Source organism: Bubalus kerabau, chromosome 1 (assembly GCF_029407905.1).
Source record: "Bubalus kerabau isolate K-KA32 ecotype Philippines breed swamp buffalo chromosome 1, PCC_UOA_SB_1v2, whole genome shotgun sequence".
Lineage (NCBI taxonomy): Eukaryota > Metazoa > Chordata > Mammalia > Artiodactyla > Bovidae > Bubalus > Bubalus kerabau.
The window spans coordinates 72,665,641-72,689,071 of NC_073624.1; the positions used below are offsets into that span (position 1 = coordinate 72,665,641).

The window sequence follows — 23,431 nt, forward strand, 5'->3', positions numbered from 1 at the left end:
AAATGGATCTGGGAACCTCCTTTCCACCCAGATCACCTGCCCTGGGTTTCCAGTAAGCCAGTGAACCCAGTTTGAATTTGAAGAGTTCATTCCCAGGTGTACAGCTGGAGAGTCTGATGTTCCCCCACGTACCTCACAGTAGATGCTCCTGCCATTCTGAACACACTGAAATCTCTGTCTCTGATGAAATCATGTTCTCCTAAGCTGCACTCCTAGACTACAGAGCTCTAGAGTTTATGATGCCGTTTCAAATACATTTTCTCTCTCATTCCAGCTCTTAAATTACACATTCATTCCACTGTTTCATAAGCAAGAAAACAAAAGATCAAAGAGGGCAAAGCAACAGAACTGGAACCGAAGCCCAGGTTTCCTCTAAACCCAAGGCTCCTTCCATTTCATCTCAGTCACTTCACTCTTAACAGATCTTACTCTCAGAGACTCCACTTGAGGGTGCCTCAGCTAACCACAGTCCTCTTACCTGCGTCCTTAGTGTTATAGCGCTTTTATTTTCATTCATTATGCTTCTTTTGATAATTTAACCTCATCGAAATTAAAGAAGCATGATCCTCAAATACAAAGAATTTCCACTGAAGAGCAATACAGTATCCAAATTATGCAGTCTGTCAAATGACATCATCATTCATTCATGATTTTCAACTAGACAGTTATTGAGCATCTGCTATATGACAGGAACAGTAGTCAAGCATGCTCCATCACCAGACAGATCAGAAGAGGATCAGAGAAACAGAAAAATCAGAACATAGAGTGGTAAGTGCTCTGCTGAAAGGAAGCATAAAGTGCTGGGCCAGGGTTGGGGTGGGAGGGCATGAGAAAGGGATTTAATGTGGCCTGGGGGAGGGTGTTCAGGGAACGTGTTTCCAGGATGATGGTCTAGGTAAGTTATAAATGCTGAGACATTAAGCAGGCAGAGGATGGGAGTGGGCAGTTACAGTGTGCTCATGTGTGTATAAGTGTGTGCATTCTATGGGGACTCACCCAGAACCCCTGAATTGGTATGAAGGTTATTTTAGGCTGAAAACATTTGATATTCAATAGAGACAGAAAAAAGCCTTCTTGAAGCTTCACTTATCTGACTAAAAACAGCAACTTCTGGGAAACGAGGCTATCATAAACCCCTTCTCCAGGGGGGTTCATGGCCATGAAGAAGCTGGAAAGACCACTCTCACCTGCCTAAACAAACATTATTACAGACTTTCTCATCTCTTGTTTGTGGCTCTAAAAACCCATTTGTCTTTCCTAAAGACATTTCTTTGTTCTTTCTAGAGAAGCCTGTTCTTCCCCCTTTTTTTCCTACTAAGTTAGGTATATAAGCCTTTAACCATTTAGCAAGCTAGCTATTTTTTTTGTTAGCATTGGTATGCATACAAATACCTTTTTTTCTATTAATCTGCCTCTTGTCGATTTAATTCACCGGCCCTAAAAAACTGAACCAAAGAGGGTAGAGAAAAGTCTTCCTCGCCAACAGTTCAAAGTAGAGGAAAAGCCCTTGCAGAAGTGTGAGGGTGTGAGGGAGCGGCACGATGCATCCAAAGCACAATGAGAGATGGAGTGCGGCTGAAGCAAGGGAGAGGGTGGGTGTGGCAAGAAGTGAAGCCGTGTTGCTGTGACGGTCAATCATGAAGACGCGAGGACTGTCACAAATGTACTTTAATCAAATAATAGGCAAGGATCACCATTAGTACTTGAGGATTCTGAAAGGATGTCAGATATGGCCAAAGTCTATCTGCTATTCTGCGTCAGACTGTATTTAGAGACAGGGACCTAGCTATAACTTTTATTATGATTAACCCCATCAATAAAAAAGATTTGAGCATTCATCCTCAGTATCTGTTTATTTTTTAATAAAGTACATACGTATACTATAGTTTCATATGTCTTACTCCTGTAAGACTGTTTACAAAATACAGCATGTACAAAAAAGGAAGTTAAAAAAGAATATGATTATAATGTCTTTCCAAACCCCAGAATCTTACACTTCTTGGGGCAAAAGTTCCTTTCTATTGGGAATGCCTACCTTCAGCATATGAAATGAGATATAGATCTAACTCTGAGTTCTTCCAAGGAAAATTCAGAAGATGAGGCAGGAAAAATTGTCCAGAAAAAAAAGCCCCCAGGAGATAATAGTGACACCAGTCTCTATTAGACTTTTAAGAGGGTAGTTCTCTTAGAAACTGAATTGTTTCTTAGGAAACTTTTGACCATGTCAGAAGTTGACTTGTCTCCATATTCAGAGAGGAGTGATGTTAGCATTCAGTGAACAGGTCCAAGGCTGGATGTCCTGCAACACCCAGGTCAGTCTCCTATTAATGAAGAATTGTCCCACCAGCCATTCATATATGTGAAATATTAGTTTAAATTATATGAAGCTTTAGTCTTACTCCAATTTACTTGTTAAACACACAGTAGTTTTGATACATATTAGCATGCTAGTTTTTATTCTAACATTCATGCATACCTTTGACTTGCACTCATTGACCTGTACATTTATTTTTTTCGTTTTTCCCACAGCTTTAATGAGGTACAATTGACATATTAAATTTGTACATCCTGTATGGAATATCTTCTGGTCTTATTACTTCGCTCTTATCTAAATTTATCTGACTACTTCAAGCCTTCTACTGAGTTGGGTCTCAGTGTTTACATACTGAAATTTATATCACTTCATTACTTACTTTGTTTTTTTTGGTCTTCATTTTGCAGGTAGGATATTATATTGATTGCATAAAGAAAAATATGAGTACAGGTAAATGTTATTTTCTATACATTTTCTTTTAGGATAGCAAGTTGGATGTTACAAAATCACTTATTATAAAAAAGTGGTAATTAGGGTAGTGAATATTCTTCATACTACTGTATTAGTGAATGCATGTCATTATACACTTGTCAAAACCCATAGAATATATGGCACAAAGAGTGAACCCTGATGTAAACTATGGATTTCAGCTAATAATAATATATCAATTTTGACTCATCGGTGGTAACAAAGGTACCTCAAGAAAGCAAAATATTAATAAGGAAAATGTTAATAAAGGGGAAGTGTCAGGAGCAAGGGAGTGTACCTGTGCTCTCTGTTTTCCAAACCTTCCACTTCCCTGGTATACTCACCAGGAACATTTCTGTGTCTAAAATGAGGAATAACTGTGCAGACTTGTCTCTCTGTAGAAGAGGTGACAAAATTAGGCAGTTTTAAAATGTCTGCTGCCAAAGTATAACGGCAAGAAAAGGAGGGGTATGTCATTCATTTCCTAAATTATAAGCATTCGAGATGCATGTATTTCTTGGAATAATTAAACTTTTTGTGAGTGTTTGCGCTGCATACTAATCCATCTCTGGATTCTGACAGCTGAATTGAAACTGCCAATTCTCGCCTAACTTTCTTTGGCTGTTTTCCTCTGAGTAATCATATCTTTTTTTTTTTTTTTTATAAGTAATGGGTTTTAATACTTTCATCAGGATGGGCTCATTGACTATTCATATTCTGCTTATATTGTGCGGCAGCCACATGGGAAGTCGTAGTAGGATTTCAAAGCAGAAAATAATAACTCTGATGAGAAGACTGTTATGTGTGGGTGTTTGGAAGTTATGAATATGAGATTAAACAAGCAAATTCTATTTTAATGATTTGTGCAAAATGGAAACGTGATTTTGAGCAGATGGTTAAAAATATTCTAAAGCACTTTTATTCAAAGAAAATTACAGATATTTAAAAACCCCGATTTATTTTAGCTTTAGTTTTCTTGAAAATTGGGGAAGAATTTTTTGGTGGGGAGGGGAGTTGAATTACACAAATGAACATTTTAGAAGAATCATCCATTTTATTGTTCTCTTTTGCTGCTTCTCTCCCTGTGACTAACGTCTGTACCTCTTCCTTTCCCATCCTTCCTCTCCTACCCTCTGTCCTTAGTATCTCCTGCACCGACCCCCTCAGGGTGTCATCTAAACTCATCTTTATTGTAACATTCTGTCCTCATCCCTGCCAGGGAAAGTGCATCAGAATGAAATTGGCAAGATCTTTTGACAGCTTGTCTTTACTCCTCTGTTGCCAGGAAAGGGAAAATGGCTATTTATATGGTCCATTTCCACAAGCTGCTGTTAAATTATGGGCCAAGTTCTTTTACTACAGTGATTAATATTTCTTGATTGACTACCTGGCAGACTGCATGGGGCCAATTCAACCTAGGAGCAACTGGGATTTCCCTAGATCTGGGCAGGGTTCAATAGAGCCTTCACTTCGATATTCGGAAGTGGGTTTTTATTATCGAATTTTGTTTACACTAATTCAGGCTGATAGTATTGGGTTGAATCATATGGCATTGCTATCTATTATATCAAAAATGGTCAAATATCAGCATTGTCATATGATTCAACTTCATAGACAATAATTATGTGTTGATTAGGACTGAATAGACTATCAAATCATTCTATAAAAGATGTAAGGTAGTGTACTGGAAATACAGACACACTGTAAACCAATAAACTACAAAACAAACCCATTAAGAATAAAGAAATTCTCAACTAACATAGGAAGTTTAGACAAGGAGGTAAATAAGAGATGAACACCCTATAAGGTCTTCTGCAATTGTAACAGTTTTGCTATACACTTGGGAGTTAACTTTCTGCACCAAAACCATAACAGCAATGACAAGAACATCCAACATTTATGTATTATGTGCCTGGCTTGGTGTGTGTTTTATATACATTTTGCATTTAAGCCCTACCACAAAGTTATTAGGGAAATTATTATCCTCCTTTTATAAATGAAAAAAGTTAAATTTTATTATCTTAAAGGTGAAAACAGTCCAGTTTCTTAGATATACATTAAATTGAAAAAAAAAATCTTAACCATATCATAAGTCTCACTTGAGTAAATGTGGCAAATCTTTTATAGGGATACACTTTCAATAGCCCTTGGGCCAAGATTCTCAAGCAATAAGAATCACTGGGAGACTTTCCCCTAACCCAAAATTTGGACCCTATTTGTCTTTGGTCCTCCAACGGTGGTCTTCAAGGCAGCATTACTGACATGCTTAGTTGCTTATTAGAAGTGCAGGATCTCAGGCCTCACTCCAGTAGAACCTTATTTTAACAAGGTTAAATATGCACAGGTGATTTGTATGCACACTGAAGTCAAGAAGTGTGGCTTTAAGTATAGAAGACCTCCCATGTGCATGAATTCTAAACAGACCCCCAAGGTGATTCTGATATAGGTGGTCAATGGTAAGATCATACTTTATAAAACTCTGCCCCAGGACATGATACCAAAATGTAATCTTCGGAAAGCTCTGCTGCAAGAATTTGAGATGCCAAGAGGGGTGTCCACAGAGTCAAGACAATATAAGATATGGATGCACAACAATTGGTGTTCTGATACTCTGCTGCTAAGTCGCCTCAGTCGTGTCCGACTCTGTGCGACCCCATAGACGGCAGCCCACCAGGCTCCCCTATCCCTGGATTCTCCAGGCAAGAACACTGGAGTGGGTTGCCATTTCCTTCTCCAATGCATGAAAATGAAAAGTGAAAGTGAAGTCACTCAGTTGTGTCCGACCCTCAGCAACCCCATGGACTGCAGCCTACCAGGCTCCTCTGTCCATGGGATTTTCCAGGCAAGAGTACTGGAGTGGGGTGCCATTGCCTTCTCAGTCTGATACTCTAGCTGGATCCAATAATATAACCTAGAATACTGGCAGAGCTTCATCAGCTTTTTCATCCCAGCGGGCAGAGTAGACTGTATCCCTGATGTGAAGAGTACTAGCAGACTGGTGTACCTTAGATGTGAAATTCTTAGACACTAAAACTATAAAAAAAAAATTCTGTGAATTTGGTATTGACTCCTTAATGTGTTTGTATTTAACTTTTAAATGACTGAAATTATCTGCCACTAGGACAAAGTGATGCTGCAATAAAGTGCATGGTGTATTTTGTGGCTGCGAGGAACCAGGTACCTACCTATTTCCAGGGTTACTGATCAAATAATGAATTAACTTCTGGAAATTTGGAGTGGTCCTAAAATGAAAATATTAGATAACAGAGTGGCTTAATTTGTAGTATGGATCCCACTTTCAGGCATCCCAGATTTCTCACTGCTTGCCCCTAAAGAATGAGAATGTGACAGGGGAGGGGTAGGTTTTAGGGGCAAAGTGCAGCCATCTCTGTTGCAAAGCTAAGAAAACAGGTACCACAAGGGGGAGCAAAGTCACAGAACTAGAGTCACAGTTGACTGTCTCCCAATCTGACTGACCCTAGCTTTCTGGATTTTGTGTCATAGGCATTCTCAGGATAAGGTTTATGAGGCAAAATATGGGAAAGTTGAGGAGAACTTGAAGAGATTAAGAAGTGACTTGTGAATCACTCTGAATGGCTGGATCAGAAGAGATCCACCAAGGGAAAACCATCAGCCAGTCATACGCAGGTCACTATACGTGAACCTCCTTCACAAGTGTATAGTAGTGTTAAGTCGCTCAGTCGTTTCTGACTCTTTGCGATCCCATGGACTGTAGCCCGCCAGGCTCCTCTGTCCATGGGATTCTCCAGGCAAGAATACTGGAGTGAATTGCCATTCCCTTCTCCAGAGGATCTTCCCGACCCAGGGATCAAACCCAGGACTCCTGGGTTGCAGGCAGATTCTTTACCATTTGAGCTACAGAGAAGACCCCATCACAAGTGTATAGGAACTGTAAGTTCATAGGCAGAAGAGTGACAAACCAGGAAAACTCACTTTAGAGGAAAGAAGATATGGGCTGGAATGCTGGCCTTTGCAGTTACTGGACTTTCCAGGTTCTCTCTGTACAACAAGGACAATAGTAATCACCTTGTAAGCTTCTTATAAGAATGTATGCAAAATGATTTGTTTTGTGTTTGTGACCCTACCTTCTACAGCAATAAAATGGTGGCTTACTAATATTAAGACATTGACATTCAAAAAAAAAGTTTATTGACAGTGTATTGGGCACCATGATAAACTCAAAGATGATTAAGGTACTGTCTCCAACGTTTAAATTGCTTTCTGTCAGATTACAACTGAGATAACAAAGATAACTAATACTCACTGGGTAGGTACAAATGTCTGGAGTTCTTAGAAGTACTTTTTAAGGATTATCTCAGTAAGTGCCTATAACAGTCCCAGGAATGAGGCATTTACCCATTTTTCAGATGAGAAGACTGAGGCCCCAGGAGATGCAGTTTTTATCAGCTCCCTTGGGAAGCACCAGAGCTAGTATTCACCTCTGGGTACCCTGTCTTTGGGGCTTAAAACCACCTAAAGGTTACAAGGTCTAGACTCAGCCAACAGTTCATTTCCAGTGGCTGCACTCTCTGCTGCTGTGTTATGTTTCCCAGGTGCAAATATGAAATAAATCTCAGTGGCACCATGGATGAATGATATGAATACATTTTTGATTTGACTACAGTTACTGCCAAAGTAACTGAGAAATCTGTATGCAGGTTAAGAAGCAACAGTTAGAACTGGACATGGAACAACGGACTGGTTCCAAATCAGGAAAGGAGTACGTCAAGGCTGTAAATTGTCACCCTGCTTATTTAACTTACATACAGAGTACATCATGCGAAATGCCAGGCTGGATGAAGCACAAGCTGGGATCAAGATTGCCGGGAGAAATATCAATAATCTCAGATATGCAGATGACACCACACTTACGGCAGAAAGTGAAGAAGAACTAAAGAGCCTCTTGATGAAAGTGAAAGAGGTGAGTGAAAAAGTTGGCTTAAAACTCAGTATTCAGAAAACGAAGATCATGGAATCTGTCCCATCACTTCATGGCAAATAGGTGGGGAAACAATGGAAACAGTGAGAGACTTTATTTTGGGAGGCTCCAAAATCACTGCAGATGGTGACTGCAGCCATCAAAGAGATGCTTGCTCCTTGGAAGTAAAGCTATGACCAACCTAGACAGCATATTAAAAAGCAGAGTCATTACTTTGCCAACAAAGGTCCGTCTAGTAAAAGCTATGGTTTTTCCAGTGGTCATGTATGGATGTGAGAGTTGGACTATAAAGAAAGCTGTGCCGAAGAACTGATGCTTTTGAAGTGTGGTGTTGGAGAAGACTCTTGAGCGTCCCTTGGACAGCAGGGAGATCCAACCCGTCCATCCTAAAGGAGAGCAGTCCTGAGTATTTATTGGCAGGACTGATGCTGCCACCTGATGGTGGCAATACTTTGGCCACCTGATGTGAAGAGCTGACTCATTTGAAAAGACCCTGATGCTGGGAAAGATTGAAGGTGGGAGGAGCAGGGGATGACAGAGGATGAGATGGTTGGATGGCATCACCAATTGAATAGACAAGAGTTTGAGTAGGCTCCAGGAGTTGGTGATGGACAGGGAAGCCTTAACATGCTGCAGTCCATGGGGTCGCAAAGAGTTGGACACAAGTGAGCGACTGAACTGACTGCCAAAGTATACTTCTTGCCTCTGATCCCTCCACCCTCCTGGCCAACTGATCCTTCCACGCTGCCAACAGTTACCCTTACAAAACATGTATGTGATCATGACACTTCTCTACTTAAAAGGCTCACTGCTGTCTGCAGAACTGTGTCCAAGAGCTCAGCACAGGAGGCCTCTCCCAGTTGGCCCTGACCATCCTTCTCAGCCTCTGCTTTGGATATCTGGCTCTTCACCCAACACTCTTACATAAAACAGCCCCACATGAAACTAGGGCAGTCAGGGATTCAATAGTTAACCTCCTGTGTCGCAAAATGGAAAGAAAAGATTTTTTTCACTTTTTCCTTACATTCTATTCTGTTGTTATAATGTAAAAAGATTTGCCTAAAAATTAAATTTAAAAAAGCTATATAACTAAAAACAATGTGCATGCACTCACTTGAAACATACGTATGTTTTACTTTTTTTTTTTAATTGTCAAAAAAATTTTGACAATTTTTGACACCTATTGTCAAAGATCTGGTATTTCAGAAGAGGGCATCCTGTAACTCATTTGCAATTCCCCCAGAGTAGGATTTTCCTTCTCCCTGAAATGCAACACTTTCTCTCTCTAAGGTGGCAAACTACTTGCTACTCACCCTTTAAATCCAGTTCAAATATCTCTTCTCTGGGAAGACTTTCTCCCCCAGCCTTTCATTCGGTGCATTTTTCTTTCCTCAAGGCTCCCAAAGAGGGAGTAGCTCTCTTACAGCTCTACAGTACTGCCTGTAATTACTTATTTATACAACAATAGATCTTGAGACCTTTTAGGGCAGAATTCTACTGTCTGAGTCCCTAGTTCTTATTTGGTGGTTGGCCCACAGTAAGAAATCTTATCACTAGATACAAGACTGAATAAAGTCTCAAAGTCCCTACTCTCTTTAGATCTAGCATCATTTGATATGGACACGTCTTTGGACAAATCACTTTGATAAATCAGGCCTATAATATTGGAGAAGGACGTGCGTGCGTGCTCAGTCATATCGAACTCTTTGCCATGCTGTTGACTGTACCCCGCCAGGCTCCTCTGTCCATGAAATTTTCGAGGCAAGAATACTGGAGTGGGTTGTCATTTCCTCCTCCAGATCTTTCCCACTCAGGGATCGAACCCGCATCTCCTGCATAGACCGGCGGATTCTTTACCCCTGAGCCTCTGGGAAGTGGAGAAGGTCCCAAACGCTAAATGTGTCCGCCAAAACCTAGAGACATCTTAAGTACTACCTGTTTCCCCACCACGCCTTTCCCACCATGCTGACATTCTCTAGCTACTTTTAGGATGGGGAGAATATGGTGCTCAAGATGGATATTTCTCTGCCTGATCGAATAGCTTCCCTTTTTTTTTTTTTTTTTTTTTTTTTTTTGATTCTTAACATCCAAGACAATTCAGACTCCAGTGTTCCTACTGGGGTTGGGAGTAATATCCCATTCGTTCATGGAGACATCCAAAGTCTGATTTTCCCCACTGGACTCAAAAGAGCCCCACCACAGCACTCACCCCGGGTCGAAGACTGCCCACCGGTCGGGTGGGGTTTTCCAGCGGCTGGGGCAGCGCAAGCCGGGGAGGCGCTGGGGGCGTCGCCCACGGCCGCCGGGCTCGGCACGCAGGGTCGGGCTGCGGTTGGCCACAAGAGGCATCCATCTTCCTGGAGAAGCGCCGCGCTTGCTTACCGCGCCGGTGGGGAGGAGCGGGGCGAGGGTGGAGAAGAGAGGTCGGTCGGGCCCCTCCCGCGAGCCCTGCCCCGCCTCGCCGAGCCCGGCGCGGCCGCCTGGGCCGCTGCAGCCCGCAGCTCGCTCCCCAGGCGCCGGGGAGCCGCGGGCCGTGAGCGCGCCTGCAACTTTGCGGCCGCCAGGGGCGCGGCTCCTCCAGGGGCACGTGCGGGTGTGCCGGTAGCCTGCGGCCTCCTGGGGGCAGCAGCGGCAAAGGGGACCGGGAGAAAGAGGCCGTCTCGGTGCACAGTGGCCCAGGAGGCGGAGGCCCCGCGAGGCGCCGGCGGTGGAAACCTAAACTCCGCCGGGGCTGCGCCCAGGACGCGTTCTTACAGCGCGTTAGCCGCCCTCGCGGCGGCCGCCCGGGACTCGTTTTAGGATCGCGATTCCTCTACCCTGCCCGGGGCAGTAGCAGCTGTGTGTGCCGACGGAGGAGCGGCAGCAGCATCCCCAGCCCGGGCGGGACCCCCTGAGCGCCGGAGCGGGCGGCTGAGCAGGAAGGGAGGGTCGCGGCGCCCGCCCTCCCCGGCTGGCCCTGCCCCACGCTCCCCGTGCGGGTGGCTAACAATGGTGCGGAGCGCCGGCGCGATCCCCGCGTCCGCCCAGCGGCTGTAGAGGAAGTGGCCGGGCTCCGGGTGGGGTGGGCAGGGAGACGCCCCCCGCCACTCGCCCGCTGGAGTTCGCCGGCGCGCCGGGCCTCTGCGGCCCCGAGCCCTGGGCTCCCCTCCGCATCGCCGACGGCAGCTCGATCCCGATAGTATGGTGCCAGCGCCCGGGTTAATCTAGTTCTCGGCTCGCTCCTTTTTTCCCCCTCCTCCTCCTCTCCCTCCCGTCGGTGCTGCTTCTGGGTTCCCGGCATTTGGGAGTACAACTCTCTGCTTCTCCGAGGAGATTGACTGGTCGGTGACCCCTTACAGAACTTGTCCATTGAAAGCAAACCCAGAACAGCTGGATAATGTCCACTCCGAGCAGATTCAAAAAGGACAAAGAGATCATCGCCGAGTATGAAAGTCAAGTCAAAGGTACGGATGGGAGCGGCTGCCTTGCTCCTTTTGTGTGCTTTCTTGTCATTGTGCTCCGGGAGTTGCGTTTCTAACTTGGGGGTCTGCGTTGGAGGAAGGTGGTGAGGGACAACTGGAGCGCCTGGTTGAGCCATCCGGGGCTTCGTGCAAGCCAGTCTCAGTCCCAGTCCCGTCAGGTCCACGGGGAGCTGGAAACCCGGTGGCTCTCCCCCGCTGCCCGCTCGCCACCTCCAATAGGGGAGAACTGGGTTTAAATTAACCACCTTTAGCCGGCAACTTACATAGGAGGTAGGCAGCAGCAGAGGTTCCCCCCCGCACCCCCCCCCCCCCCAGTTATCATCACCAGCATCTTTTTTTTTTTTTTTTAGAATATACCATTGTCACAGCCATTGATATATTGTCATGTAATTTTTTTTTTTTTTAAGGAGTCATTTTTCTGAAGTCTGGACCCGAAGTGGTCTAGAGCTTCCTTGAGTGCAGGAAATTGGCGACATTTGCACTAATCACTCATTTATCAGGGCGAGTCCCCCTACTATAAAACAGCTCCCTAAAAGCCTGGCAGTTAAACCAAGAAAGGACTAGTGGAATCTGACTCTTCCTCTATAATGGGCCGGAATTCAGTGCCATCATTCACACTCACACGGGAATATTGCTTTATCATTTGCTGGAGGCCACTTGCATGTAAAATGAAGGTTTGAATGTTTGAGTAGTAGTTTGACCATTTACATGGTCACCTAATGAAGGAATCTAGTTAAGGTTGATTATGGCATTTTTACTTAATGTATCTTGCGGTTTAAAATATATATTTTCTCTCTGGTACAAGTATTTTGTGTTGCTGATGAAGTGTTTAATAAACATTTATTTGTTGTTTATTTTTTCCTCTTCCTCTGTCACTGGTAGCTTTTCCCATCCATTGAGACAATGGATGGAGTGTTGAGATTCCTGCTGTTCTTTGGAATATTCAATGCAAAGTTGATAAAAATTGCTTTGTAGACACCTGTGTTTGTACAGACACAATCTTATGAAAGGGCTGCAGAGAAAGGCATTCCTGTACTTGTCTTGGGAAAGGCAGGAGCAGCCTGGGAGTTCTTTTGTGTGGTCAAGTTGTGAAAATGCCTGGAGTCCAGTGAAAGGACCTGGAAGGGAAACCCTCTGTCAATCAGTGAGAATCTGGACCAACTTATGACTAGAGGCAAACACAATATGCAAGCCCAGGGACTTATATTTCCTTTAGGTTGACTCCAGTAATGGAGTTAAGATGAACACTCTTCAGGAAACACAGATTTTTATCTGCTTGCAGTTGAGATAATGTATGCTTGTAGGAACTGGTTACATTGACATGGAAGTTATTTTAGCAGAGAAGTAATTATTTGCTTAGAGACAGATAAACTTTCTAATGAGCATAACCTTTCTTTTCTTAACAAATCCAACAGCCTTTCTCAGGTAGAACTCCTGTGCACAATCACCATTTCTCTGTGCAGTTTTCCCACATGGCTCTTTGTGGCAAGGCTTCAAGGGGTGGCAGTCTGGATTTTGTGCTATCTGCAGCGCTGACTGGCAGCATGTACTTCTAAGAATTGGTTTCTTTATTTCTGCTCTAAGGTTGTTTGTTCATGATCAAGTCCTTACCTGAAAAATATTCTCATGATTAATGAATTCTATAGTTACGTGGTTACTTATATACTTTGAGAGTTTAGGCCCTCAACATTGGTTTAAAAATCAATAAAACAGGATGTGTTCCTGTGTTTAAAATGTGTCCATCAAATCCAAGGAAAAATTATGAACATGGTGAAAATTATTTTGGGAACAAATTCCGACCCATAAAAAGTGATCTCTCTATTCCTTTCAACCCTCCTCAATCACCTGTGAGTCCTCAGGCAGCTTTATGATTGTTTACTACACCTGAACTACCTTTCTCATCAGGGCCTGTGTCCAGAGTTCATCTACTTCCTCTGCAGTACTTACACATCCTGTGTCTAACCCAGATCCTTACTGTTGTTGTTCAGTCGCTAAGTCATATCCAGCTCTTTATGACCCCATGGGCTGAACTGTTATCTTCCCCTTTTCACACACACCATTCTCAGGACAACTGCGCTTCTTATGATAACTGGGTCTGAGATACCCAGGGGGACGCCGCAAAGCTCTCACCACCTGGCCCCAGAAGTTCCAGAATCACTGTTGCTGTATTCTATTGATTGTTGTTGTTCAGGTGCCAAGTTGTTTCCCACACGTGGACTGCAGCACACCCGGCTCCTCTGTCCTTAACTATCTCCCAGAGTTTGCTTAAATTCCTATCCATTGAGTTGGTGACATAATCTAACCACGTCATCCTCTGCCGCCCCCTTCTCCTTTTGCAGTCAACCTTTCCCAACATCAGAGTCTTTTCCAATTAGTCAACTCTTTGCATCACGTGGCAAAAGTATTGAAGCTTCAGCTACAGTCCATCCAGTGAATATTCAGGGTTGATTTTCTTTAGGACTGACTGGTTTGATCTCGTTTCCCCTAATACCGGCTCCTTATATCCGTATGTAAATATGGGAATAGGGAAATACAATGGAATTGGACCATACGCACTTTGAATGGCACAAATTCGCCTGAACTTACTAGGCAATATCAAGACAGTGAGAGAGAAATGAGTTAAATAGTGCCCGAGGCCTGCTGTCTGTGAAGTGAGAATAGGTCCCTCATTAAGAATGGTTTCAGAGGTAGGATCCTGGTTTTCCGTTTCTTTTCCTGAGCCCCTCTTTAAGGTTGAGGGTCTCACCCTGGCAGAATGCTAGTCCACTAGTTAAAGATAGGTGGTTTGGGAACAACCAACTCCCTCAGTTCTAGCAGGTATTTCATCTGATGGTAAACAAAAGACAGATGGCTCATTCTATCGCTGGAGGAAAACCTAGCTGTATTGGACTCATTAAGAGAAGACTCTTAACAGGTCTCTTCCGAATAAAGCCACATATATTGAACTCTCTGGATGACTTCCATGTATGGGAGAGTCATCTTTGCTTTAACTTTTTTCGTAATGAATTCATATCTGAGTTCTCAGGGAATTAAAGTGTAATACCCAGGGAGAGTGGTAGTAAAGAATCCACCTGCCAATGCTGAAAACACAGAAGAGGTGGGTTCGATCCCTGGGTCAGGAAGATCCCCTGGAGTAGGAGGTGACAACCCGCTCCAGTATTCTTGCCTGGAAAATTGTATGGCAGAGGAACCTGGCGGGCTGTCAGACATGACTGAGCACTCATGTATTCATTCACATAGAGAATACAGAAAAAATAATAAAATCACGTTCAGAAAAGTAGAGCACAGGATTGTAAGAGAGGGAAGAATTGGAGATTATGACTAATTAAAGGAATAGATAGGTTTAAATCAAGGACCAAAGGACCCCAAGCAATAATTTAAAAGGCATGTGTTAGGAGGAGAAGGATTATTTCATGCATGTTGGTCAATTTCCCAAAGACTTAGAATCCAGAGAAATTAATCTCTTGTTTGTGTGGGGCCTTAAAAAAGCAAGTTTGTCTGGAAAAGTATATGAAACTCAAACCAGTCGACTATACTACTTTTAGCATCTCTGGCAAAAAACTTAGCAGTGGAAAAGATCATAGCAAGTGGCTAGCAGAAGGTTGAGGATTATCTGTGGATTTCAGAGATATAGTAATTTTTGAATTCCGCAGCAGAAATATTATAGAGTCCATATAAAAAATATGGGTTCACCTATGGGAGTCAGAAGAATCAAAAGACACATTTTATGAGGTGGAACTCATGGATGGGAAGTTGTGTTTGTTTTTAATAATGCGTGTTGTTGCTAAGAATTGACAGCTATTATTTGCAGTATTTTCCAAGGGATAATCTCGTACTCTCATCTACATGCCATATGTGCAGGAAGTGCCAAGAAAATCTGTTGTTCTTTAACCACCCTGCTGCCTGAACTACAAATAGTACATTTTGGTGGCAGATGGAGCATAAGAAATTGCCAATTCAATTTGATAGGACCTCACATCATGTGATAGGTTTCAGTGGGGAAATTAAAAGTGGTTCTGTCACTCATACGGAACCTGTGTCTACGTCTACTGTTCTTTCATTTAGCTTGCAATAGAAAATACCAGTTTAAATTGTGAATTAAAATTTTATAGCTGGGAAGGACTTTAAACATTTCCTGTCTAGCCTACTTATACAGTATAAGGAGGCATAATGTCAGTTGCACGATTAATCATAATATACGTGGGGCGGAACCCAGGTCCTCGGCTTTTCAGTAGCAAACCAAACCAAGTTTTGGTTTGCTTTTAGATTCCTCACAAAGTAGAGTAGGAGATAGAACACTTACCTATTTAGACTTTACATCGTTGAAGAAATCATAGCTAGATGAAAGAGAGAACAACTCTTTTATCTATTAACAGGAGGAGTTAATTAAAGTGATTAACAGCAACTAAAAAAAATTTTTTTTTCACCAAGATCATTTCAAGAAACCACAGTGCCCAGGCGGTAGCTTCACATCATGCCTTTGAGATCAAGGGGAAAAAATAGGTGAATATGTACAAATGTAACTAACTCATTTAAAATTTTGGTCATGCTAATTGCAGCCATTGCAATAAGACCTCTTAGATTGTCCAGAAAACTTGATTAGTTTCATGAATTTGAAAATATCTTGAATAGTTCTGGTGAAATGATTAAGCAAAGCATGTTCTTCTGAAATACAGTGAGGGTTGGCATATGCTATGGGATGATAAATCTGAGCTCTAACCATTATATTGAAACCATTATATAAGAAACCAATATATTGGTTTCTTACTCTGAGCTGAGATAAATAGGTCAGGAACCCCTACATTCTCAGCTCTGGTCCAGTTGAGAGTCTACTTTGTGGACTGACCAAACCCTTTTTTATGCTACTTGTTTTTATTTCAAATTATACCAATGAGAATTAAGATTAAAAAAACAAAAGCCGAGTAGACTGTATGTCTAATCACTCCGTCTCTTTTTGTTTTAGTGGTTTGAAGTCAGAAACTGATATTAGAGACAGTTCCTTGAAGACATTTTTGTTACTTGAAGGTGTTTTTATTTGTTGGTCCCAAGTTACCTTCTAGTTTACTAACAGCATATTTGTGCTCATGTGCTGATATCTCAGGATGGGAAGAAACAGAACATGCAAAGAGCAGAAACTTTGGTGTTAGCCACTCAGTCCTGCCACTAATGATACATTTGACCACTATTAGTCAATTTCTTCATCTGTAAAATGGGAATAATATTGATAGTAGTACTTACTTCCTTACCTTTGTGAGGCTTCTGTGAGGTGATTTGTAGAAAGCCTTTATTACAGACTTGGCACTAATGAATAGTCTTTAAAAATTAGGCTTTGTTATCTGTTTAATTTTTATTTTCTTTAGTTTCAACTGCTTCTTTTTACATTCTGAGTTGGATAAGCTTTTTGAAATTCAAATACATAATCACCAATCTGCTGCCTAAATAGATCCCAAAGTGGGCGATTATAAGCCATTCTAATAAAGTGCTCTGTACACTTAGAATAGAGTGAGTTTCATGGTGAAATTAAAAAGGGATATGTACTAGGCAAACCAGAGGGATGCCCAGCTCCTTCTAAGGTGGATTTTTTTTTTATTTATTGTGCCATTGCTTTTTATCCAAGTACATACAACAGAGCCGAGAAGCACATTTCCTAGGCTGCCATGTGTTTGCTTACAACTTTTGTTTAAAATATTCTCTTCCTTTAATGATACCAAATGAGCTTCCCTGATTACTCAAGCAGTAAAGAATCCTCCTGGAACGTGGGAGACATGGGACAGGTGGGTTCGATCCCTGGGTCAGGAAGATCCCCTAGAGGAGGAAATGGCAACCCACTCCAGTATTTTTGCCTGGGAAATCCCATGGACAGAGGAGCCTGGTGGGCTACAGTCCATTGGGTCATAGAGTCCCATATGACTGAGCTTGCACACAGCTTAATGATGCCAAATGGAAAATGAAAACTGTAGTCCTGTGACAAAAAGGATTCTTAAAATGTCCAGTAAAGTCTCTGACTTAATTTCATAGCAAAATATTTTGTTTTAAAATCATTATAGAGGGTCTTCCCTGGCTGTCCAGTGGTTAAGACTCCATGCTCCCAATGCAGGGAGTCTAGGTTCCATCCTTGGTCAGGGAACTAGATCCCAAATGCTGCAGCTGAGTTTGCATGCCCCAACGATCCTGCAAGCTGCAACAAGACCTAGCTCAGCCAAATAAATAAAATAAATTAAAAAAAAAAATCAATGTAGAAATGAGCTTTTTTGCATGTAACTGTTCATTTGCTTTTGCTTATGAGAGCACTCTGCCTTTTTCCAGCTTTATTGCAATAGAACTGACATAACAGAGAGCAATTTGATATTAAAAATTATTGTCTATTATCTCCCACATCTCCAATAGAACTTCGTTAAACATTAATTGAATGAATAAAGTAATCATTTTGAATTATTATTCCTTTATAGTATAACCAACATGTTCATCATAGAATTATCTAGGGTCTCTGACAATCAAGTATTATCACAAAATTAAATTGAACTCAAATGTAACATCTTTAGAAAAGTCGCAAAGCTGGAAACAATCTAAATGTCCAACAGTGGAGAATAGTTTTCTAAATTCTACTTGGGAGTGATTAGCTAACTTACACATGTAAAGTCATTAACACAGGTGTTTGAAGAACATTTTATGGTATGGAGAAATATTTTCTAATAATTATTTACAATTTAGTGAATAATTTATATTATGTCTGGTAGGCCGAATTCTCCTTCTCCTTCCTTATACCCTTTCAAAAGTATCTTGGTGATCTTGATCCTTTCTCTTTCATGTGCATTTTAGAATCAATTTTCCTTCCATGGGAAGTCCATTGGCAGTTTGATTAAAACTGTGAAATTATAGAGCAATTAGCAGAGAACGGGCATCTTTATATTAGATTATAAATTCTACTTACACATGAATATGAATATTTCTGCATTTATTTAGTTATTTTTAAATATTTTACTATAAAGTTTTATATCTTCTATGTCTTTTGTTAGATTTATTTCACTTTTCTTACTGTATATGATGTCTCTTTTAAAATTGTTTTTTAACTGTTTCTGGTGTGCAGAAATGCCATTTCAGTTCAGTTCAGTGTGCAGAAATGCCATTTACCTCTGTATAAAAGTCTTATATCCAGCCGCCTTGCTAGTTTATTATTATTACAAATAATTTGTTCATTTTTTGGTTACAAAATCTTATTATTTGTAAATGAAGACAATTACATTTCCTCCTTCCCAATCCTTTTGGCTTTAATTTATTCTTCTGTTTTTGCCCTAGGCAGAATTTTGAGTATAAAGTTGATAAATGTAGTGAATTGGCATTCTTTTCTTGTCCTGGATTTAAAGGGAGTGTTTTCAAGCCTTTTTTCCCCCCATAAAGGATAATGATTGTTTTTGTTTTGTTATAGATATTCTCATCAGGTTAGGTAAGATCTCACATATTCTCTGTTTACTTGAAGTTTTAATCATTAATAGTTGGTTGAAAGTTATCTTTTTTCTTTTTGCATTTATTGATATTATTTTTCTTCTTTAATCAGTTAATGTAATGAGAAATCTTTGTAGAGTTTTTAATATTAAACCATCTCTGTATTCCAGAATTAAACCTGTCTTCAGCATTGTATTATATATGTAAATAGTTGCATTCAGTTTGCCAGTATTTAGTTTAGGTTTTTAGGAGGAAGTGTTTTTTTTATTGTTTTTTGCTTGGTTGGGTGGTTTTTGTCTCTAAATTCTGAAACAAAATAGACCCATGGCTTTGCTTTCGGACACTGTCCTTATCGGGTTCTTGTTCCACTTATACTAGCCTCACAGAATGCATTGGAGAGTATTGCTTCTCTTTCTATTTTGTGGAAGACTTTGAAATTTTGGAATATTCCTTCTCTTGAAAGGTCTGTAAAACTGCTTATTTGAGTCTAGTTATTTTCTTTGTGTGAAGAACTTTTAACTGCTTACCAGCAGTTAAGCTTTAGTTTTATTAGTGATAGGATTATTTATTCTTTATATTCCTTCTGAAGTCAGTTTTGATAAGTTATATTTTTCTAAAGATGTCTCCATTTTCTGTATGTTTTCAGATACATTGACATAATGTTTATGATAGTATATTTTTGAAATAAGGGCCAATTTCTATTTAATTTAAAATACCATTTTAGGGAATTCCCTGGCAGTCCAGTGATTAGGACTTGAAGCTTTCACTGTGAGGGCCCAAGTTCAATCTCTGTTCAGGGAACTAAGATCCCACAAGCCATGTGGTATGGCTAACAAATAAAAATTTTAAATAAATAAAAAATAAAATATTATTTTAAAATATTTTTTTTCTTTTTAATTTTATTTTATTTTTAAACTTTACAATATTGTATTAGTTTTGCCAAACATCGAAATGAATCTGCCACAGGTATACCCGTGCTCCCCATCCTGAACCCTCCTCCCTCCTCCCTCCCCATACCCTCCCTCTGGGTCGTCCCAGTGCACCAGCCCCAAGCATCCAGTATCGTGCATCAAAGCTGGACTGGCGACCCGTTTCATACATGATATTATACATGTTAAAATATTTATTTTTATCTCATCTCTTCGCTGAATCTTGAAAGGGGGTTGTCTATTTTTGTTGTTTATTCTTTTCTCTTTTATTGATTTCTACTCTTATCTTTATTATCATCCTTTAAATTTTTTTCAGATTTGTTCTGTTTTTTATCTGTTTTTTTTCAGTTGGACATACATCTCATTTGTTTTTAATTTTTTTTTATTTATTTTTAATTGGGGGATAATTGCTTTACAATTGGCATCCCACTGCAGTACTCTTGCCTGGAAAATCCCATGGACGCAGGAGCCTGGTATGCTGCAGTCCGTGGGGCCGCTAAGAGTCGGACACGACTGAGCGACTTCACTTTCACTCTTCACTTTCATGAATTGGAGAAGGAAATGGCAACCCACTCCAGTGTTCTTGCCTGGAGAATCCCAGGGACGGGGGAGCCTGGTGGGCTGCTGTCTGTGGGGTCGCACAGAGTCGGATACAACTGAAGCAACTTAGCAGTAGCAGCAGCAGCAGATTGTGTTGGTTTCTGCCTTATATCAACGTGAATCAGCCGTAGGTATACACATTTCCCCTCCCTCCCACCTCCCACCCCATCCCACCCCTCTAGGTAGTCAAGGGGCACCAGATTTGAGGTCTCTGTGTCATACAGCAGATTCATTCAGTGCTCCTCTCTATTTGTCCTACCCTCTCCTTCTCCCACTGTATCTACAAATCTGTTCTCTAAATAAGTTCATCATTACCATCTTTCTAGATTCCATATATATGCATTAATATACAATATTGTTTTCTTTTCTCTTCTCTTTTCTCTTTCTGACTTACTTCACTCTGTATAATAGGATCTAGGTTCATCTACCTCTTTAGAACTGAGTCAGATGTGTTCCTTTTTATGGCTTAGTAATATTCCATTGCATGTATGAACCAAAACTTCTTTATCCATTCATCTGTTGATGGACATCTGGGTTGCTTCCATGTCCTAGCTATGGTAAATAGTGCTACAAGGAACACTGGGGTATATGTATCTTTTTCAATTATGATTTCCTCATGGTATATACCCAGTAGTGGGATTGTTGAGTCATTTGGTAGTTTTATTCCTAGTAGCTTTCAAGCTCATTGTTTCTATCCTTCTTTGCTATTATAAGCATTTAAGGCAATGCATTTTTTTTCTAATGTAAATGTTATTTCTAACAAAAGCGTTATTCTTAAGAAAGGCATCTGTTCTCCCCTAATAAATATTTATGATAATTTCCCTTAAAATACTGTTTTTGCTTCATCTAGCAAATTTTGATTTTGTGGAGTTTATTAAAATTATGTTCTGAGTATTCTGAATTTGTTACAATGGTTCCTTCTTACCTAGGAGGTATAAAGAAGTATGACTTTACATTAAAAAAAAAGTGAGGCTATTTATATTTTTTTAAAAAAATATAATTACTGCATTGCAGTCTGAGTAATTTCTGAAAGTAATTTATTTTTTTGAAGTGTTTGAAATTAGCTGCAGATCATTTCCTTTTACTGTTCTCTGGAGGAATTCATGTAAGACTGGAACTGTGTGACTCTTAAGTGTTTACTAAAGTCATCTAGGTCTAGTATTTTCATCAAGGGAAAAAAAACGCCATTGCTTTTGAATTTACAGATTTTCTAATTTATTGACATAAAATTGTTTATTGTATTCTCATACCTTTTTAATCTCTGCAGCGTCTGCAGTTATACTTCTTTTCTGTTGATAACAATTGTTTGTATGTGTGTCTTCTCCCTTTTTTCCATGATTGACCTTGTCAGAGATGTGTTTATTTTATTAGTCTTTCCAAAGAACTAGTTTTATACTTCTTTGATTTACTGTATTGTATATCTGTATTGTATATTTGTTTTCTATTTTGTTAGTATGTTTCCTCCCTAAGATTCCCTTCCTTTTACTTTTTTGTGAGCATTATTTGCTGATCCTTTTTAAAATTCTTATTTATTTTCCAAGTTCTTACTTTTTATAATGTAAACATGTAAGGTAATAAAATATCCTCTAAGATTATTTTTCCATGTTTATTGTTCAATTTAAGAGGATAGCATATGTAGCTTTTCTTTTTTTTTTTAAAGTATAGTTGATATACAGTGTTGTGGTAGTTTCAGATGTATAGCAAGATGATTCAGTTATATAAAAACTGAATATATATGTTAAATATATAAAAATATATATTTTTTCTTTTTTAGATCCTTTTCCATTTTAGATTATAAAATACTGTATATAGTTTCCTGTGCTATATAGTAGGTCCTTGTTTACCCATTGGTATTTTATATATAGTAATGTGAGAGTTGGACTATAAAGAAAACTGAGCACAGAACAATTGATGCTTTTGAACTGTGGTGTTGGAGAAGACTCTTGAGAGTCCCCTTGGACTGCAAGGAGGTCCAACCAATCTATCCTAAAGGAGATCAGTCCTGGGTGTTCATTGGAAGGACTGATGTTAAAGCTGAAACTCCAATACTTTGGCCACCTGATGCAAAGAGCCGACTTGTCTGAAAAAATGCTGATGCTGGGAAAGATTGAAGACGGGAGGAGAAGGGGATGACAGAGGATGAGATGGTTGGATGGCATCACCGACTCAATGGACATGAGTTTGAGTAAACTCTGGGAGTTGGTGATGGACAGGGAGGCCTGGCATGCAGTCCATTGGGTCACAAAGAGTTGGACATGACTGAGTGACTGAACTGAGCTGAACTGAATATATCTCTAAAAATTTTTACATGTAATGTTTTTCTTATCTTTCAGTTTTGTGTACTTTCTAATTTCCATTTTGATTTTTTTCTGTGACTCATTGTTTAAAAGTGTTTTAAATTTTTCAGATACAAAGTTATTTCATTTATCATTTTGTTACTAATTTCTAACTTAATTGCATTGTCATTATAGAACATGGTCTGATTATACTGATCTTTTGAAATATTTTTCTTGACCATGTTTTCTTTGACCATGCTGTTTAAGATCAGAAGCCTCAACCTCCTGTGGCTCTTCCCATCTTCCTTCTCTTGCGTTTTCTCTCTCCATAGCACTTGTTATCATTTGACCTGCTTTATACTGACTTCATCTTGTTGGGGGCTTTTAAAATTCCTTACTTATATGAAAACTGGTGATGTGGTTAAAATCATATTTTAAAAATATTTTATCTAGCATTTTAGTTTCAATCAGAAGAGTCAGGGCTATCTATCTAAATTTACAGTATACTGTAGGAAGCAGAAGTCAATTATTCAGTAGGGTTTTTTTTTTTTTTGAGCCCATCAGTTTTTAAAAATTAATTAATTTGTTCTTGCTGCTCTGGGTCTCTGTTGCTGCACATGGCCTATCCTCTAGTTGTGCTCAGGCTTCTCATGGTGATGGCTTTTCTTGTTACTGAGCACAGGCTCCAGTAGTTGGAGCGCACGAGCTTAGTTGCCCCGTGGCATGTGGAATCTTCCTGCACCAGAAATCAAACCCATGTCCCCTGCATTGGCAGGTGGATTCTTAACCATTGGACCACCAGGGAATTCCAAGCCCATCAATTTATTACATTTTTTATTGAGATATAATTGACATTATATTAATATTGACATTATAATATTATGCATTATATAATAGTATATTAGTTTCAGGTGTGGAGGAGGGCATGCCAACCCACTCCAGTATTCTTGCCTGGAGAATCCCATGGACAGAGGAGCCTG

General features: G+C 40.3%; 1 protein-coding gene across 4 annotated transcripts in view; it reads left to right on the plus strand.

Annotated features, from left to right (window-relative positions):
• Positions 1-10,779: 10,779 nt before the first annotated feature.
• SRGAP1 (SLIT-ROBO Rho GTPase activating protein 1) overlaps positions 10,780-23,431 on the plus strand; it is a 303,623-nt gene continuing 290,971 nt past the window's right edge. For 2 of the 4 annotated variants that reach the window (XM_055579527.1, XM_055579520.1), the window contains exon 1: positions 10,814-11,185. In XM_055579527.1, coding sequence (XP_055435502.1) covers positions 11,119-11,185 — 67 coding nt within the window. In that variant the 5' untranslated portion in view covers positions 10,814-11,118. Of the gene's footprint in view, positions 11,186-23,431 lie in introns of all 4 variants that reach the window. The other 2 variants (XM_055579472.1, XM_055579536.1) reach the window with 2 other exon arrangements.